Raw genomic sequence first — 21,798 nt, forward strand, 5'->3', positions numbered from 1 at the left:
TTACCATCACGATGATTTTATATTTTTGAATGTGTGTAAGCGTGGGGAGGGGAATATATTGCATTGAAGAAGGAAACCGATCTTTTAGGTAGTAGAAATTGAATTCAAATATGCAAACTTAAGAATGTATATTCAATGTACCTTGATGGAGGAGCAGGAAAAATACACGGGGGTAGAGAGGAAATGTGAAGAAAGTATTAGCACATTCTAAACTCAAATATGTAGTGGACCAAGAACACAGGGGTTGCTGATGAGAAGGAATGCCTTTCCTGATGATGTGTGTATGTGCAGCACCATTCCTGAATGCTGGGTGGGGACCCTCTCCTAAGTTAATGGGGTCTATGGAGACACACTGCAGGAAACTTCATTAGAATTGGAATAACACATGCCTTAGGACATGTAAAAAGGGAAACCTCTTAGGAGCATTATGAAAATATGCTTACAGGAAAAGATAAATTCATGAGAGAGGAAGAATTCTTTTTGATAAAACATTCCCAAATTTTCTCTTTTACTCTGGCTGTTCGTGCAGAAGGTTGACCATGAAACGGACCAGGTTCACATTGCCCTACCTTTCCTGAGTAACAGCATTGCTACAGGGAGGAAATCTCAGAGAAGCACTACTGTAGTCATTGCAGAAAGTTATTTATGTATTGTGTGCCCCTCCCAGTAAAATGAATCCCTTATGAAGTCTGTTTTACTTGTTCATAATTTAATGTCCTATGCTTAGAAGTGTTCATGATATTGTTATTTGCATAATTATATAAGTATCATTTATTTTGGGTAGGAATATAAGACCTTGGGAGCTGAAACCATTTTACTTATGATCACTTCAGTTCTGCTAATCACTACATTAGTGATTTCAGAAAGTGATGGACTTAAACGACAGTGCTAAGAGTGACTTGTAAGTGTTTGGTAACTCATTTCTGGAGATAGTGTTGAAAGGAACGTAGATCTCTTGTTTTGGGCATATTGAGGTGACTTTGGGATTCGAAGGGGAACTTCAAATATCCGTTTAAAATTCAGAGTAAACTGGGATAGATGCACAGTTGGTGCACCACCTCTTCATCTATCCAATGATATGAACATAATCCACATAGGTTTTGGCACAATATTTATAAGACTTAATTAACTTCTGAAATTATACACTTACATATGCAGGTATATTATTACAAAATCCATTTATCTTCAAGGTAGTTGCAGCTGATTTGAAGAAATATAATTAGTGACGAAATATTTAAATTTGTCTGTTTTGTTGAACTTTGTTGAAAATTGGGATGTAAAGTTGATCTCTGGCCTTTTACAGGTGTACAGTTGCTGTTCCTGTGGTCATGCTATTTTTATCTCCTTCCATTATTTATCTTTACAACTCACTGCACATGAATGTTTGCCTTAATACTCTCTACTAATTTGCATAGGCTCCTCAGGGACTTGGTTGTCTGCTCAGAGCTCTATTAATGCTTTTCCCTGGAGACAGGCCCTGAGTGCATCAGACTGGGGAGCACAATGATGTCACAGTCCCAACTCCTCAACCTCCTGGTGCTCTGGGTCTCTGGTGAAAGGTTTAGAAGAAAAAAAACCTTTATTTAGTTGGAGAATGGTTTTAATATGCAGGGCGAATAAATCATTTAATGAAAAACAGATGTGATTACATATGGTAAATAACAAAGCCTACATTTAGATACATATTTTATGTATTTGTGCTGACCCAGTCTCCAGGCTCTGTGCCTGCATCTCCCGGAGAGATGTTCATGCTCAAATGCAAGCTGAGTCACAGTGTTAGCAGCTACTTAAATGGGTGTCAGCATAAACCAGGAGAGGCTCCTAAACTGCTTATCTCTGGTGCATCCTACCGGCTACCTGGGGTCCTTGATTGATTCACTGGCAGTGGTTCTGGGACAGATTTCACTCTCACCATCAGCAGATCCCAACCTGAAGATTCAGGAAATTATTACTGTCAGCAATATAAGAGCTATCTTCCCACAGTGCTTCAGCCTTGAACAAAAACCCCCTCCTAGGGCTGTAGGGCATTGAGTCTTGCAGCACCAGCTGCTTCCTCCATCTGCTTGGAAAGTCACATCTTCTAGGTATTTGTACCATAGAAATCTGCATGTTTTTCATGAGCAGTTCAAATGATGGGGCCAATAAATCTCTCATCCTTGAGGCAAGATTCATAAAGTTTACATCCTGGTGGGCTGATTCTCTCTTCAAAATTGACTCCTTAATGCTGAATAATTTGCCGTCTTGATTTCTTATTCCTTCAATAGTCTTCCTTGTCCCCCATCGTACTCCAACTCTGGACCTCCCAAGAGTAAATCCTTGGTCCTTTATAATCAGAACATTCCCAGTAGAAAGTCATTTTCCTCCCTTACTCTTTCATTCCATGGATTCTGTTTTTTATCCAAGCCTCTCTGTAAAGCCTCTCATGTAAGGTGATTTGATTTGTTTCTCTACCTTGTTTTTTTCCTATACTTATGAATTTTCTTTTATTATTGTCATTTAATGCTGAATATATTTCATGAACAGGATTATTGAAGAATGCTTATATGATAGTTGACGTTGCTGATTAAATGAAATATGTTGCTCTTATATTGGATATACAGCTTTCCACAGTGCTGCCTATTCCTGTGATTGTCACCCTGTTTCTATTAAAAATGGTTGAACCATAAAACTCACCAAATGTTAAATGTTTTCCATATTGTTATAAGACCTGGGTTTACGACATCATACTACTACATTTCTGAAGTGATACATATACAAGTTTAGTTTTACAACATTTCCAAATATTGTATGTTCATCTGTATATAAAAGAAAAGTAATACAAAAAGAAATATATGTATACCTGATGGTATGAAGCAGTATAGATCTCAGTAAAGCAAGATATTAAAATTAATCCATTCCATGGGTGTAACCTATTGTAGGTGTAAAACTTTGATTAAGTTACTTCAGTTGATGCCTGGCCCACAGTGGGTCTCAGTTCTGTTACTAATTCTTTTATAAGAAAATGAAATTCAGGCAAAGATAGAGAAAGCCAAGAAATTGAGGAGCTGAAAACAATGAAACATGGAAGAAAAGGAAGAGGCAAGCAGATGCTACCAAGTGCCTTTTTCACGTGATAGAGTCCAGGATTCCTGGCAGCCAGTCTTCAGGAAAAAAGCACTGAATGATGATGCTTCAATTTAGACATTTCTCTCAACCTCAAAATGCAAGCTTGTACATTAATAAATACCTATTGTGAAAGCCGACCCACTTCATAAACTGACAAACCTGAACAGTCTATACTCAAATATTCACAGAATAATTGAAAGTCTGCATCCTTTTCTAAAGCCCTTTTTCTTTTCTCCATCTATTTCATCCATTCTCATTCTTTCAAAGGTAACTATCTAATTCATGAGCTTACCCTTCTAGAAATATGGGTCAACTTTTATCCTGAACTTTTCATCAACTGTCAACTTTCTTTCTAATCATCCCTTGGGCACTGAAAGTGTTTATGGCTCTTAAGTCTTCTGTAACCTGAAAACTTTGGGTAACCTTTAATTATCACATTACTCTCAGGGTAAAAGTAAAAATACTCCAGACAATACAGTGTTATTTCTGAAATTGCTTTGCAAATACATTGGTGGGTGAAATTTTGTTTCTCCAAATATCTCATTACAACTGAGGAGAAAACACCAAACACTCTGACATACATAACAGCTCTCTACTGCTAGTAATGAGAGGCATTTTAAAATCACTGAATCCATGTCTTTCATTCAGACAAGAAATAATCGTTGAGTGATTACTCTGTCAGTTGTAAAGATCCCTCCTATCATTGTAGCTGAGGAGAAAAATATATGCATATGTAATGGTAAAATATCTACCATGCCCTTTTTAAGTGATTAAAAGTAAAATAAATCAGGGCAGGGGGAGAAGCAATGGCAAAAACCAACAAAGATGAATGGTCCAACGATGAGCGGTTGATACTGATGGCTCTGATTATGAGCCTGTGTGCTTGAAATATTAACTAGGCCTAGAGCTGCAGGGTGCCTAAGACTTACCTCCTGAGAGCCTTCATATTGCTCAAATACAGCCAATCTTTAAGCCAAACTCAGCATGTAGATGCATTGCCTTCCCCCCAGCATGGGACACGACTCCCAGGGATGAGCCTCCTTTGTGCTAAGGGATTACTACCAAGCACCAGCTGATGATGTAACTAGAAAAAGTCCTTGAATTAAGAGGTCAACTCAGACCAGAAGAATATCTCAGCCTACATGTAATATCAGGTGTTAAAAACTGCTTTTTGACTTTTGAAAAAAGGGGGAAATGGAAAGGAAAAGTGAGTTTATATGGCTATGAGTCTCCAAAAAAGAGTCAGAAGGTCATCAGAGGGGTGATGCTTATGCACTCCTCAGCAGAGTACCAGGGACAACCAAGGTAGATGGAAACTCAGGTGCTGGTTCTCATGAGGGCTGCAGAGACCTACAGGTTCTATGGCCATGGAGATGGCTCTGGAGTTCAGGGCCATGTCAGTTAGCCTGATTTTGAAGATTGTGTTCCTGAGTGTGATGGAGTTGGACTCAGATATGATCTTTATACACATGCCTCTTCTGTTACTTTAACCGGACCTGTGGTTGGCATTTGGGTTAGTGTATACTCAGGATACCAGAATCTCTGAACTGTCCATGTGACAACCAGGCCCTGGGCCTCAGCAGACTTGTGGCTTCTACCCTCTGGTTTGTTGGATTTACGGCCAGCTGACAGGGAAGTGAAGAGGGTCAACCACCACACCAGGGAGCCAAGAGTGCCTAGAGCTGCAAGCAGAATTGTATCCATCATCCATGTGGAATCTAAGCCCCCTTTTGATGTAGAGGGGGAACTGGACATAACCATCCCAGGGTCAACAGAATGGAGGAATAGACTATGGATTAGAGTGGAATTACTGGTATTCTGCTGGGGAACTATTGTGACTAGTAAGGGAAGAAATTGTAGTAGTGATGTGGAGAAGGTGGCCAAGGTTACTGCTGATGGTAGGAAGATGCAAGTAGTGATATGATGTGGGGGCATTTTCAGGATTTGGAGTTATCCTAGGTGGTGCTGCTGGGACAGATGCTGGATGTTGTGTGTCCTGTTGTGGCCCACTGGGTGGACTGGGGGAGAGTGTGGGCTACAATGTGGACTACTGTCCATGTGGTGCAGTGGTGCTCCAGAATGTGTTTGCCAGGTGCAGTGGATGTGCTGCAATAATGGAAGAGGTCGTTGATATGGGAGGGGTGGGGTGGGAGGAGTAGGGGTATTTGAGGACCTCATATTTTTTTAATGTAACATTTAAAAGAAAATAAAGAAGGGGAAAAAAAGAACAGATAGTCATTTAAAAGAAAATAATACATCAGTTAACTACTGCGAGGTAATATACCATGGCCAATATCCAATACCCATAAACTTTAAGCTGTTGAGTTTTTTCATTAGCTGTTCAGTCTATTTATAATGGCAGGCTAGACTGATTGAGCTCGACTTCCTCTTGGTTTACAGTTATCAGGCAGTCCCCTGAGGACTGGTCCTCTGGCTCTATCCTCTGGTCTTTGAGCCCATGTCTCTTATAACTCTACCTGCAGAGTTAACCTCTGTCTTCATCGATGTTAGATTGAATGACATATATATTCTTAATCATTGTCAGTATCCTGTGGGTGTGGGCTCAGTGTAGATAGGAACTCTGTAATAGGTTATTTTAGTTAAGACGTGGTTCACCTGAATGAAAGGAGAACATAATCCAGATTACTGGAATCCATTATTAGCATGAGAAATTCAGTCAGAGATAGAATTCTCAGGCAGGAGTCAGAAGATGGGAGTCAGTAGAACACAGGAGAGAAAGGAGAGGACATTGCTATGAATGCAAGGCAGGCATAGAAACTGAGGAACCTCAAGGATCTCTGCTAGCCAGCATTGGAATGTTATAGACTTTGAGGAGAAAACAATGCATTGCTGATATCTCAATATTGGACATCTCCTGACCTGAAAATTGGTAGCCCATAAATTACCATTGTTCATGCCATTACATTCTGTAGTATTTGTGATAGCAGCATGGCAAACGAAGGCATCACACTTCCTTTTTCATCAGTGGTTCTTTGAATCTGCATAGTTTGATCACTCTGTAGAATTGTGGAATTTCACCTCCCCTTTTTAATTTTGTCCACTTATTGTCCCTTTCAGCTCAGCTGGCAGTGTTTCTGATGATATAACATTCCAAAATCTTATGGTTTTGAAAGTTACAAACCAATAATGTGGGGAGGGATTATGGATAAAGAGTCTGAAATTTCATAAATCCTGAGGACCTCTAACTGAACTTTCACTTAAATTAGAAAAGTTTGGTTACAACTGGATTCTATTAGAGGGACGGACATGGTGCTATACAAGAAACTAGTGCATTAGGATCAAATAAGTGGAAACTTTGGAATATTTCCAGTTCCTCACAATATCCTCAAACATATTCTGTATATTTTCTTTTAAAAATGTATATAATGTTAAAACAATTTCACACACAGAAATAACTTTTGAATTAATGTTATCTGTTCATTCAAACTTTTAAGTGGCATCTCTCTGGTTGTCTCAGAGAAACTTTGCTACAAAACATTATAAAAAGCCAGGAATTGGGATATTTTTGTTCCTGACATAGCTTCTGGATATGTAAGGGAATTCTAGAAGAAAAGACAAACAGGGATCAACTCAATCTAAAATTTGATTAGAGCACTGAGTTGAGGGTACTAAAGAGATTGCTGTTTAATGTCAATTAGAAATGTCTATTAAGCTCCTATCATTTGTATGATATATGAGATACATAATGCAGGTCGAGTAATGTAACCACAGTGAATTATGCATCATTTTGCTTGATGCTAGTAAAAATAAATTAAATATTATTTTTAAGTTAATATCTGATATCAAGGGAAAAGGATCTATAGGTCCTCTATTCCTGATGCAAGGTTTCAGATCATTAGATAAGAGGGTTGCTCCACAGCTCTTTCCTGGTTTCTGCTTCATGGTTGAAGTGATCCCAGAGGGGAAGAGTACCAAGCCTGTAGTAGATTGTAACTAGTATGTGTTTAATAAATATATGAATGCAAGTATAAATAATTAACATCATCAAATATGTCAAGTTTATTTACATGTAAAGCAGAATTCCAAGAAATAAACTGAGTCATTTTGGATTTTTTTTGAAATTTCATAAATTAGCAGAAGTGAAAAAGGTTAATATAGTCTTAAATATTCTTGGGAAAGGAATTTTGATAAATTTCTGCCAAATATGGCAAATATTTTGGGGATGAGTGGTCTTGGATGAAAACAACAAATATGAACTGACTTTAAGAGAAAATGAAAGGACAAAATGAATATCATGTGACTTAAAGGTTAGATCACAAGTTGGGGGAGCATAGAAAATGGTTTGGAAGTTAGATGGCAATAGCACAGTCTGGGACATCACCAAAAGAGAAAGACATGATCCCAATCCTACCACAGGTGGATGCTGGACACTCCTGATGGCACAATCAAGGCCGGATGCCAGTCATGTGGCATTGGATGTTGAAGGCATCTACTGCAGCCATCATGGGAGAGGATTCAGTCTGAACATTTTACACTCAGAGATACACGTTAGAAAAATTTCTAAATGTGTTATTTCCAAATTGTCTGAATCTAGGAAGTTTGAAAAGGGTACTACAATATAATTATTTCCAACTTAGTGTTGATAGAGAATCTAAGATAATAGGTGCCCTCTTCCCTCATATTTGAAATATAAGTAGAAGAGATAGATTAACAAGATTTTCAACCCCAACCCTGTGTTCTAATAATTTCACCTTCTTCTTTACTGGTTCATTGCAGGAACATGCCTCAGCACCCTGGAGAAGTGCTGCTGATCTAAGCCTCATAAATGGATTCTTTTCACTGGGATTTGTGACCAGAGAAACATTAAAGAAACTAGAAGCTGAAAAATAGGCAGGCTCCTGTTCTACCATGTTCTTATGACGGATATTTTACAAACGTGAAGTTTTCCTAGTACATGATCCTCCTGTTCAAGTAGAATTACGATATTAAAGAGGATATGGCATAAATGCTACAAACAACACAAGTTTCTCTACTTAACTCAATTAGAGATTGCTTCCTTGATTATTTTTCCTATGCCTGAGTTGCTAAGTATCTCTGGGTCAGTCCCCTGTCATTTCCTATGAACATTAAGACTTTGGATAAATCATTCCTTCCCTGTAGAGCCCTCCCATGTCTTTCCATGTCCCAATTTTATATTCCTCCATGCTACCCTTTTTACCTGGTGGTTCCCTGTCCTTCGTGGTACTTGGTGTATGGGCACCCTGCCTTTCTGCCCATCTTCACACTGCTTTCCTACATGGCTTGAGACTTCAGGCCTCCCCTCCTTTTAAAAACACCAGTATCTGGAATTGGTATCTGATTCTAAGACAACCTCATCTTAACCTGACTAATTCTATCTGCAGTGACACTATTGGCTTCTTAGCTGTGTGGGCATGAATTCTGGAGGAAGGGAAGGATAATAAAAGTTTCTGAAATTTCATTCTGCTAGAGGCCAAATGTGTCCTCTTATTAATATTTTTGTAAATTTAGTAAAAAATTCAATATTGAAGACAACTGATCAATATGTGTGGTAATGATAGGACAAATTTCTGAAAAGCAAAACGCGGTGGTAAGAATATTTTTCTTTCCAGTTTAAGAAAGCAAAGATGATAACAGTTTCTTTTAATTGATTTCAGTAGACACTTCTTCCTATTTTGATCCAAGCAACGTGCTATTCTACTAACTCAAAGAGAATCTGTGGTGATCATAATTTACAAATGTTTATATGTATAAATAGTATAAAACATATATGTTATAAATATATATATGTTTAAGCACACATATCTATGCACACATGCACACATAGAGTAACAAAATAGGTAGTTAGGCAATTTTGATATTGAATAAACACAAAATATTCCACTTCTCCTTTTTCTGATAGTTATATGTTAATTTTAATAAATTTAAGCCTTTGTTCAGAACACATAAAGTAAGCATCATGTATTCTATGTTAATGAATATTTTGTAAAGAAATCTTCAAAAATTTATTAAAATTATATTCAAAATTAGTCAGAAATCTTTAATCCCTTATTCAAGGAAGTGGGGAAGCTTGAGCTTGTAGTGTTTAGCTAGCTGCAGTAACTAAATGAAAAGTTTTCAATCAGATTGTTATTAAAATCTAGAAGAGAAAAAAATAATGTGGACACAACTTACGAATTTTCAAAGTATATGGATGCAAGTTGAAGTATTTGGGTTAAAAAACAGTTCTTCCTTAGTTTGTTGAGTGTGAGTTTGTTGAGTGTGAGTTTTAAAGTCACTGCAGATTGGGTCTGGCTTTAGATTAGTATTATCTTATATGACCTCATCTTTGGCAGACCTCACTTGGTCAAATGCTATGTTTACTCATATATACTGAGATATCAATCCATGTGTTTTATTAAATAAACTTTCATTTTTGAAAAATTTTAAATTCATAGAAAAGTTGCAGATGTTGTCCAGAGTTTCCCACACACCCTCACCTACTTCCACTTAATGGTAACATTCTACATAATCATGGTACATTTGTCAAACTATGACATTTACATTAGTAAAATATTATAAGTATACTCTAGAGTTCATTCAGATATAACTAACTCTTTGCTCTTACCCTCTTCCTCTTCTAGAATCCAATGCAGGACATCATATGCATTTGGCTTCCATGAGTTTGTTGGAAGAATATTGTATGAACTTTCTGGAGTACTGTCAGGGTCACTGCTAATGAAGTGCCCACCTTTTAAGGGTATAGCATAGTGTTTTATTCTGTACATCAATATTTTATGATTTTGGGAACAAATCTCATTATTTCAAAATTAAAGATTAATTTTGCCTTTATATTAATCATTTGCTAACTAATTACATTCATTCATTAATGCCCAAACTAATTGAGCTTATTTATTGTGGCTCTGTAGCAGTTTGATATGATTATGAATTCCAAAAAATAGATATTGGATTATGTTTGTAATCTGATCTGTATGTGGGCCTGATTGAGTTATGATTAGGGCTTTAATTGTGCCATATCATTAGGGCATTGAGTACCTGCCCCTTGGGGGATTCACAGATAAAAGGCATGACAAAAGACCGAGTTGCAGACTTTCAATATTGGCGTTTTGATGTTAGAGTTTGATGCTGTTGTTGGAGCCCCAGGGAGAAAAACAGAGCCATTCGCCTGATCATCTCCAGCTGACCTTGTGGAGAGAAGCAAAGCCTAGAGAACCTCATATTCTATAGCTGACCTTGTGGAGGAAACAGAGGAGCTGAGCCCAAAGGAACCCAGAAAGCTTGAACCCTCACAGATGTCAGGAGCCATCTTGCTCCAACATGTGGAAATAGACTTTGGTGAGGGAAGTAACTCATGCTTTATGGCCTGGTAACTGTAAACTTCTACCCCCAAATAAACACTATTTATAACACTCAGCAGATTTCCAGTGTTTTGCATCACTACCCCTTTGGCTGACTAATACACTTTTTGATAACCCTTGTTAGATCTGGTTGCAAATGAATTGACCATATATATATATCTACAACATGAGAATATGTGTCAAGTGTTTCAAGTAAGGGTATGGGGAAATGTGAACTAAGAAAATGTATTTGCCACTGTGAATTTATCTTTAATTAATTAAAGATTTTTTTTACCATTTGGACATCAAGAGTATACAATATTAAATCAAGCACTTAGACTTATAAATTCTAAAATAAATGGAAGAAATAGTGTTTTTTTTTTCATACATAAGACACAAATGAAAACTTTGCCACTTTATCCACATAGGAGTCATCCGCATTCAGGAATCTGAAAACTTTCAGGATCTTAAGCAAATGTGCAGGCATCGGTGTGGCCCAAGTCTACCTGGGATGTCTGCAGTTCACTGCTCTCTCTTACCAAAAGCCCTGTCTAGGATTTCTTCATTTTTCAGAGAACATGGTAATGTGAACCAGAGGGGACAGATCCTGACCATCTTCAAAAATAGTTCTGTTCTTACTTTTATTTTCACAGCACAGTATTCATCCCTGATCTGAGGAAGTGGTCACAAGTCAGGAAATGATTTTTGGGTAAAAGGGGCATAAGGCATGCCACATTACATAAGGAGAGAGAGGTGTCACCATCATTCAGCCATGAGCTAAATGGAATAATTTTTATGTCTAGATTTGTGATTTTCCTTTAAGCATGTGAATCAATTTCATACATATATACATATGTCTGGATATATATTAGTTTCTATGATTTCATAACTCATTATTAATTTACTAGATCAGAATTTTGTAGATTAGGATTTTTGGTACAGTGTGGATGGTTCTCTTTTCAGGTTCCAATACAACTAAAATCACGGAGTCAAAAGGGCTGCATCCTGTCTAGAGCACGGAATTCTCTTCCAAGTTCATGGGGTTTGGTAGAATCAGTTCCTTAGCTGGTAGTGATGAGGTCCCCTGACCTTGCTGGTTGTCTGATCTCACCCCCTAGAGCCTGCCCACATCCCTTGTCACATGGCCTCCTTGATCTACACAGTCAAATTCAGATACATTTTTCCATTTCAAATCATACTTATCTACTAATCTAACTGAGCTCTTTGTCTCTTACCAGTACAGCATAATTCAATGAACACGACTTCTTAAAATCAATGTATTTAATGATATATGCAAAATCACTTCCCTGCAGGACCTCAATTAGTCTTTCAACAGCTTAGAGAAGGTTCGGATATACCAGGGGGCAGGAGTTTTCAGGGCTGTTTTAGAATTCTACTTAACACTTTGTGTTTTTTAAATCATTTATCAAAGGTTAATTGGGCATCAATTGGAATTTTGGCATTGGGGTGTATTTGGAAAATTCAATATCTTAAAATCATTATATGGTTTCAGAGAAGCGGAAGATTGAAGAAATCGTTTCCCAACTGGTATGGAAATGCAAATGACTTTCACACGTCTACATCCTTGGAGTGTTATTACTTGTAAAATGACCTAGAAAATATCTTTTAAAAACAAGGGTTAATCCTACATATTTTTTCCATGGGTTCTCATAGTACTTAACAGAAATTTCAAATTTTCATCCAATCAATTTTCCCCACGGATCAGGCCCCTGTCTGCTTCTGCACACTTAGTAGTCTTTCTTAAACATCCAGGATCATTTTTCCCAAGTCCTGTTCGTTTTCTGAAGTGCTCCTCCCTGAGCTGTGAATGCCAGACATTCCTCTATTCATGCATGAGGCCAGCTGTCCAATAAACTTATCCATGTATATTAAATATAATTTCATGGAAAAGCAGGAAATAAACAATAGGTGTAGAGGGCAAATCTGAAGAAATATTAGCATCTTTAAAATCTAAATATGTTGTGGACCAAGAACCGTGTGGTATGCTGATGAGAAAGAATGCCTTCCATGACGATGTGGGTCTCTACAGCACCATTCCTGAATGCCTGGTGAGACTCCCCCCAAGGAAAGGGCTCTTAGGGGAAAAACTAGGAAGTGGGTATGGCTCAATGGATAGAACTTCAGCCTACCATATAGGAGGTCCAGCATTCGATACCAAGGGCCTCCTCGCCCATGTGGCGTGTTGGCCTATTGCAGTGCTGCCACACACATGGTGTGGCATCCTGCACAGGGGTGACCCCCATGCAAGGAGTGGTCCCTGCAGCCCCCCATAGGAGAGCAGAACCCCCAGGAGTAGTGCCACCCATACGGGGAGCTGACACAGCAAAATGATGCAACAAAAATGAGGCACAGAGAAGAGACAATATGAGATGCAGTGAACTGGGGAGCTGAGGTACAGCAAGAGAATGATCCCCTGTCCCACTCCGGAAGGTCCCAGGATGGGTCCTCAGAGCCTCCTAATGAGAATACAACAGACACAGGAGAACGAACAGCAAATGGACACAGAGCAGAAAATGGGGGTGGGGGATAAGAAAAATAAAAAATAAAATAAATTTTAAAAGGGGACAAACTATAGGAAAATGAGCTTATTATTAAATAGAATTGGAATAATACATACCTTAGAACACTCCATTAAAGGGAGACTTCTTGGGGGCATAGGGTTGTTTGTTTGGAGGAAAAGTTATGCTTCAGAGAAAGGAAAAGCTATACATGTATAAAATTGTTAAACTGTCAAAAATTTTCTTTTTCCTTCTGACTGTCCATGCAGAAGAAACATAAACAGTCCTACATTTCCTGAATAACAGCATTATTATAGGAGAGGAAATCTTAGAGAAGCAGGAAAGTAGTGGCTGCAGAAATGTTATGTATTTATCATGTGTTCCTCCCAGTGAAATGAATCATTTATGAATTCAAAGATATGTTTCACTTGTTCATAATTTAATGTCCTATGCCTAGAAGTGTTCATGATATTATGATTTGCATAATTCTATAAATATCATTGATTTTGGGTAGGAAAAAAAGGAAGAACCTGCTCTATCAGATCTTGGGAGCCGAAGCCATTTCATGCAGTACCACTAGGTGGAGGTGTTACACTTCAGGTCTGCAAATCACTTCTTTAAGGATTTTTTAAAAGTGATCCACTTTATTATTATTGTTTTTAGGTACATAAATCACAAAAATGTTACATTAAAAAATATAAGAAGTTCCCACACACCCTCCCCCGCCCCCACTTCTCCCACATCGACAACTTCTTTCATCATTGTGGCACATTCATTGCATTTAGTGAATACATTTTGCAGCACTGCTGCACCACATGGATTATAGTTTACATTGCAGTTGACAATCTTCTGCAGCACATTTAGTGGGTTATGGCAGGATATATAATGTCTGGCATCTGCCCCTGCAATATCATTTAGGACGACTCCAAGTCCCGAAAATGCCCGCACATCACATCTCTTCTTCCCTCCCCCTGCCCTAAGCAACTACCTTGGCCACTTTCTCCAGAAACTAGTACAGTTTCTTCCTTAGTAGTCACAATAGTTCTATAGTAGAATATCAGTAAGTCCACACTAATCCATATTTTATTCCTCCATCCTGTGGACCCTGGGTTGGTGATGTCTCCTGCTCCTCTATATCTAGATGAGGCTTAGATCCCACATGGTTGATGGATGAGATTCTCTTGCTTGGAGTTGTAGGCATATTCGGTTCTCTGGGGTAGTGGTTGACAATATTTACCTCCCTGTTAGCTAACTTGTGCAAATGCAACAAACTAGAAAGTAGGAGCTGCAACTCTGCTAAGGCTCAGGGCCCAACTGGCACATGACCTGTCCAGAGATTGAAGTTTCCTGGGTAAAAACCAACCCCAGTGCCATCCATAGGTTCAGTAAAAGTGACAGAAGAGGCATGTCTAGAAATTTCACATCTGAATCCAACTCCATCACACTCAGGAACTCAAATTCCCAGGTAGGGCCCACTGACCAGGCACTGAACTTCAGAGCCAACTGCCATAATCAGAGAACCTTTGTGGCTCTGTAGCTCTCAGGAGCACCAGCACCAGGGATTGCATCTACTTTGGCTCTCTCTGAGATCCTGCTGAGGCGTGCATAAGCATGGCCCCTCTGATGACCTCCTGACTCGTTTTTGAAGATTCTTAGCCATATAAACTCATTGGTCTTTAACATTTTTCCCTTTTTATTGATTTTAGAAAGTGATGAACTTAAAGGACACAGTGCTAAGGGTAACACATTTCTGGAGAGTGTATTTGTGTTGAAGATTAAACAGAAGTCTGGTTTTGGATATATCGAGATGCCTTTGAGAGGTGGAATAGGAGCTTCAAATATCTATTTAAAATTCAGAATAGACCAAAACAGAGATACAATATGTGTACTACATCTTCATTTATCCATTTATGAGTATGTTCTACATAGGTTTTAGCATCATATTTATAAGATTCAATTAAGTTCTGAACTTATCCACTTAACAGATGCACATCAACTGCTAAAAAATCAATTTGTGATTTAAAGAGGATTGCATATAATTAGAAAGAGTACATAAAAATATTTAAAATTTTCAATTTTCCTAAACTTTGTTGAAAATTGTGGTCTCAAATGATTTCTGGGTCTTTTGCAGAAGTACCATTGCATTTCTGTGAACATACTTTTACTCCTTCCACTATTTATCTTTACAATTCACTGCATAGGAATGTTTGCCTTTATACTCTCTAGTTATTTGCATAGACAGCTCAGGGACTTGGTTGTCTGCTCAGAGCTCTATTAATGAGGTTTCCCTGGAAATGGGGCCTAAGTGCATCAGACGGGAGAGCAAGATGATGTCACAGTCCCAGTTCCTCATCCTCCTGGTGCTCTGGGTCTCAGGTAAGAGGTTTAGAAGAGTGATAACTTTATAAAGTTGGAGAATGCCTTAACCATGCAGAGTAAATAACTTGCTTCATCTAAAAGAGATCTGATTGTATATGATAAATAAAACCTACATTTATAAACATATTTTATACATTTGTGATGCATTGTATGATCAATGTTCTTTTCTGACTGCAGGTGCCAGTGGGGACATTGTGCTGACCCAGTCTCCAGGCTCTGTGGCCGCATCTTCAGGAGAGACCGTCACCCTCAGGTGCAAGGCCAGTCAGAGTGTTAGCAGCTACTTATCCTGGTACCACCAGAAACCAGGACAGACTCCTAAACTGCTCATCTATTATGCATCCACCCGGCCATCTGGGGTCCCTGATCGATTCAGTGGCAGTGGGTCTGGGACAGATTACACTCTCACCATCAGCAGATTCCAGCCTGAAGATTCAGGGGATTATTACTGTCAGCATGGTTATGGCTCTCCTCCCACAGTGCTTCAGCCTCGAGCACAAACCTCCTCCTAGGGCTGTAGGGCAGTGAGTCCTGCAGCACCAGCTGCTTCCTCCTCACACAGACCTGAATTCTGTTTCCTCCATCTGTCTGAGATGCTGTATCCTTTAAGGGATTGTACCGTAGAGTAGAATTGAATGTGTTTTGATGGGCAAATTAAATTACAAGTTGAATAAATTTGTTTCTTAAACTTTGCATATTGTTCCAGTAAATTTTCCACCCTAATGGATTCATTATCTGTTTTATGTGCCTACTTAATGCTGAACAATTTGCCATCTTAATTCCTTATTCACTCAATATTCTTCTTTCTCTGCTATCATCCTCCAACTCAGGACCTACAAAATAGTAAATCCTTGAATCTTCATGAACAAATCTTCCCACTTTAAACATAATCTTCCTCCCTTACTTTTCCTTGCTTGGACCCTGTTTTCAGCCAGGCATGTTTGGTCAATGTGAGATGTCTTACTTTACCTTCTTTTCATTTTTTTAAAATACATATTTACATTTATTATTGGCATCAAATTATATTTGTGTGTTTCTTTAGTACCCATGTTCTGTAAAGAATGCATACATGATAGTGGATGATGTTGATTAAATGAATTATGTTGAAATCAGTTTGGATTTAATATTTGCTACCAATGTTCATATTCCTGTGAATGTCACCCTTTTTTCTATGCTTCTCTTATAAAATTCATTGTTATCTAAAATTCAATGTTATCTAAATTTTCATAAGATTTGAGTCCACCTCATCATATTCTCATGTGAACTGACAGATAAAAAGAGGCCATTCTTTGCAACATTGTTTGGTGTAATAAAAGACCTAAACTTCCTCACATTTCTGTAATATGCTCCTTTTACATGATGGAATGTAGCAGTTAGAATTTGCAGAGGAAATTTATAAAATTTAAATGCTATTGCTTGAGTTCAATATAAAAGGTTAAATGAAAAATATAAGTCTCAAATAGTATACATTCAATTTGTGTAAAATAAAGAAAATACTCTGAAAAAGTACATGTATGTGATGGTTTGAGACTACAAGGACCCTTGAAAAGTATGTTTATCCATTCTTGCTGTGAAACATTTTGTATACAGGACATTTGATTAAGTTACTTTTTTATTTAAGCTTTGCTCCTGGTGGGTCTTCATCTTGTTACTGGAGCTCTTTAGCGGGGAGGGACCAGCACATGCCCCTATGTGCCATGCCATGTGACAGAGGTGTCAGGGATCACCAGCAGCCTCTCTTTGGGACAAAGGCATCACCTGAAGATGCTTTAATTTGGATACTTTTTTCAGACTCATAATTGTAAGCTTGTAAGTTAATAAATTCCCATTTTAAAAGCTTATCCATGTCAGGACATATGCATTTCAGAACCCTAGCAAACTAGAACAATATATGTCCTTAAATTCATAGAATATCTGAAAGTCTGCCTCATTTTCTGCTACACTTTTTCTTCTCTCCATCTTTTTAAGCCATTCTCTTTCTTTCAAAGGCATTTCCCTAATTTTTTTTCATTTTATAGAATTTATTGAAGTATATCATTCATATTTAAGCATACATAAACAATAAGTGTATAGTAATTTTTGCAAACTTACAAAACATCATATAGGGCTCTGGTCCTTCACCCTACCATCAATACCTTGAATTGTTGTGAAATATTTTTAACTAGTGATTAAAGAGCATCCTCCAAACATTACTACCAACCCAAATATCTTACATTTGGTGTATTTTCTCCCTAACCCACACTATTATTATTATTGTTATTATTATTATTATTAATAGCTCGCTTATAGATGAACAAGCATTAACAATAAGTGTGTAGTAAAACTTGCAAACTTACAGAGCAAACATGCATCACATCATAAAGGGGTCCCATACATCAAACCACCACAAGCACCTTGCAGGGTTATGAGACATTTGTTACAAATTATGAAAGAATATAATCATAATCTTACTACTAACTGTAGTCCTTATCTTACATTTGGTGTATTTCCCCAAATCTACACTATTATTATTTTTAAAATATATTTTTATGACAGAAGTTTTATGTTTACAAAAGTATTATGCACATGTGCAGAATTCCCATACAACACTCCTTTTTCACCACACCACACCACACCCTGAGGGCACATTTGTTACAGATTATGAGATACTTTCATCAGATTATTACCTGGTCCTTAGTATATATTTGGCACACTTTTTCCCTACTCCCTCATTATCAACACAGAACATCTTTGGCTTGGATGCATGAATATTACATTATTACTGTTAACCACAGTCCATAGGTCACTCCAGCTATATTTTTCTCCTACTTCTCCACATTCTCACAACTCTACAACAGTGATGTACATCTGCTCTCTCTCACAAAGGACACTCTTGCATTTGTACCATCAACCGAAATTCTCATCTACCTCTGGGTTTACTGTGTTACTCAGTTCCTAGCTTATTCTCCAGCTTTTTTTCAATTGGCATTTACATCCCTAGACTATCCTATTCAGTCACATTCTGATTTATAAACCAGCTTTAACTCACTATAACGTGTTATCATTAACACTACATATTTCTACACTTTTACAGTAAAGTTAATTAAAATGTTTACATATCTTAACCATCAGTAGTCAGTCTTGGGCCTCCTCTTATTTCTTTTTAGAATCCAATACCTAACACCATGTCTTGAAGATACTTTCCTACATTTTCTTCTGGAAGCTTTATGGTTCTTGCCTTTATATTTAGGGTTTTGTTTCATTTTGAGCTAATGTTTTGATAAGGTGTGAGATAGGAGTCCTCCTTCCTTCTTTTGGCTATGGATATTCCATTCTCCTAGCACAATTTGTTGAAATGGCTGTTCTACCTGTGGCAGGTAGGTTTGACAGGCTAGTCACAAATCTCTTGAACATAGATGTGAGAGTTTGTTTCTGAACCATCATTTTCATTCTGTTGCTCTATGTGTCAGTCTTTATGGCAGTTCCATGCTGTTTTTACCATGGTAGCTAGGTTATATGATTTAAAGTCTGGAAGTGAGAGTCCTCCAACTTTGGTTTTCCTTTTTAAGATATTTCTGGCTATTTGAGACCACTCATCCTTTCAAATAAATTTGATAATCATACTTCCATTTATTTTTAAAATGCTGGTGGAATTTTTATCAATATTGCACTGAATCTGTATATCAATTTGAGTAGAATTGACCTATTAATAAATGATCTTTAGTCTTCCAAAACATGAGCATGGAATGTTCTTCCAGTTAATTATGTCTTTTTAAATTTAACAATGAGCTGTAGTTTTCTGAATTCAAGTGCCTCACATCATTTGTTAAGTTTATTTCTAAATATTTGTGTTTTATCTCTCATATTTGTCATATGGCTAATATATAGCTAGTTTTTTGAGGAACTGCCAAACTTTTCTCCACAATGGCTGGATTCTTTTACATTCCAACCAGCAGTGGATGAGAGTTCCCATTCCTCCACATCTTTTCCAAATTTGTAGTCCTCTGATTTTTTAATAACCACTAATCTAATGGGTGTGAGATGATATCTCTTTGTAGTTTTGACTTGAATTTCCCTAATAGGTAGTGATGTTGAGCATCTTTTCATGTGCTTTTAGCCATTTGTATTTCTTCTTTGGAGATGTGTCTGTTCAAATCTCTTGCCCATTTTAAAAATGGGTTGTATGTCTTTTTTATTTTCAGGATACAGGATTTCTTTACATATGCTGGATATTAGGATCCTATCAGATATATGGTTACCAAATATTTTCTTTAATTGGGTAGACTGTCCTTTCACTTTTTGACAAACTTCTTTGAGGTGCAAAAGGTTTTAATTTTGAGAAGTTTAAAAGTTTTATATGGTCATGAACTAAAAAAATAGATATTGGATTATGTTTGTAATCTGGTCTGTACCTGGGCTTGATTAAGTTGTGATTAGGACTTTGACTGGACCATGTCATGAGGGCATTGAATCCCACCCCTTAGTGGGTTGATTTTTGTATAAGGTGTAAGATGGTTTCCTTCTCTCATTCTCTGCACATGGCTATCCAGTTCTACAAACACCATTTGTTGAAGAGGACAATAGCTCCCAGTTGAGTGAGTGTGGTATCCTTATTGAATATTAGGTGACTGTATACTCAAGGATCTATATCAGAACTCTCAATTTGGTTACATTGGTCAGGATTTCCATGAAGTTTTGACCACTATAGCTTTGTAGAATTTTTTTTTAAGGAACATTAATTTTTATTTTCATTACATGCTTTAATATAAATGATTTCTTTAAGGAAAAACAGCTTCAATTCACACCAAATAAACAGTAAATTGAGTACTTTCTATTTTCTAAAGTCTTCTTCTATTTAGTACCCTAAATTTCCAGAGTCTCCCATTATAAAAGAACGATTCTAATGTCATAAAACTGTCCTGTGCTCCTTCTATTTATTTTTTGTCTTTATTTATTTTTTAATGTTACATTAAAAAAATTTGAGGTCCCCATATACCCCCACCCCCCTCACCTCACTCCTCCCTCCATAACAACAACCTCCTCCATCATCATGAGATATTCATTGCACTTGGTGAATACATCTCTGAGCACCGCTGCATCTCATGTAGAATGTTTTAAAGTAAGGTAATATGATTCCTCCAATTTCAATTTTTTTTTCAACATGTCTTTGTGTATTCGGGGCCTCTTTCCCTTCCAAATAAATGTCATAGTTAGTTTTTCCAGTGAAGTAAAAAAAATGCTATGTTGATTTTTATGGGATTGCAATAATTTTGTAGATCAGGTTGGGTAGGATAGACATCTTAAAGATATTTAGTCCTCTTACCTATGAACAGGGAATACTCTTCCATGTAGTTAGGTTTTCTCTGAATTCCTTTAATAGTGTTGTGTAGTTTTCTGTGTATAGGTCATTTACATGTTTAATTAAATTTATTCATAGATATTTGATTTTTTGTTTACTATTGTGAATGGTATATTATTTCTTGATATCCACCTAAGATTACTTGGTATTGGTGTTCAGAAATGCTACTGATTTTGGGGCATTGATCTTGTAACCTGAGATTTTACTCAAATCATATAAAAGTTTTATAAACATTATTGCACATTTTTTCCGGGCTTTTGATATATTTGGTCATGTCTTTTACAAAAATTTTGACCTTTTTCTTTCCAATTTGGATGCCATTTATATCTTTTTCTTACCTCATTGCTTGAGGAAGTAGGGAAAAATTTTAGGATTTCACCATTGTATATGATGTTAGCTGTGGGTTTTTCATATATACATGGTCAGAAAATTTCCTTCTCTTCCTATCTTGTGCAGTGTTTTTATCAGGAAAGTGCTGTATTTTGTCGAGTGCTTTTTCTGCATCTATAGATATGATCGTGTGATTTTTCTTTTGTTGCATTTATGTGGTGCATTACATTGATTTTCTTATGGTGAACCGTTCTTGCACACCAGGTATGATGCCCACTTGGTCCTGGTGCATAATACCTTTGATGAGTTGTTGAACACGATTAGCAAGAATTTTGTTGAGGATGTTAGATCTAGGTTCATGCAAAAGATTGGTCTGTAATTTTTGTTTCTTGTGGCATCTTTGGCTTTGGTATTAGGGTAATGTTGGTATCATTGAATGAGTTAAGCAAAGTTCCTTCTACTTTAATTTTTTGGAAGAGTTTAAGCAAGATGGGTGTTAATTTTTTTCTGAAATATTTGGTAGAATTCAGCTGTGAATCCATCTGTCCTCTGTTCTTCTTAGCTGGGAGTTTTTTAATGACTGATCGTATCTTGAACTTGTGATTGTTCTGTTGAAATAATCAATTTCTTCTTTTTTTCCATGTAGGCTGCTTAGGTTTCACTAGGAATGTGTCCATTTCCTCTAAATTGTCCTTGTTTGTACATAGTTTTTCAAAGTATCCTCTCAAGATACCCTTTATTTCTGTGATGTCAGTAGTTACATCCACTTCTCATTGATTATTTTATGTATTTTCATCTTCTGTCTTTTTTT

The 21,798-nt window shown here is 37.1% G+C and overlaps 1 gene segment (V, D, J or C); it reads left to right on the forward strand.

The window, feature by feature from the left end:
- Positions 1 to 15,234: 15,234 nt before the first annotated feature.
- On the forward strand, positions 15,235 to 15,869 carry LOC101413375 (immunoglobulin kappa variable 3-20-like). The segment is given in 2 exon segments: positions 15,235 to 15,316; positions 15,497 to 15,869. Coding segments are annotated over 2 exon segments (417 nt in total).
- The last annotated feature ends 5,929 nt before the right edge of the window (positions 15,870 to 21,798 follow it).

Source organism: Dasypus novemcinctus, chromosome 17 (assembly GCF_030445035.2).
Source record: "Dasypus novemcinctus isolate mDasNov1 chromosome 17, mDasNov1.1.hap2, whole genome shotgun sequence".
In the NCBI taxonomy this organism is placed as follows: Eukaryota; Metazoa; Chordata; class Mammalia; order Cingulata; family Dasypodidae; genus Dasypus; species Dasypus novemcinctus.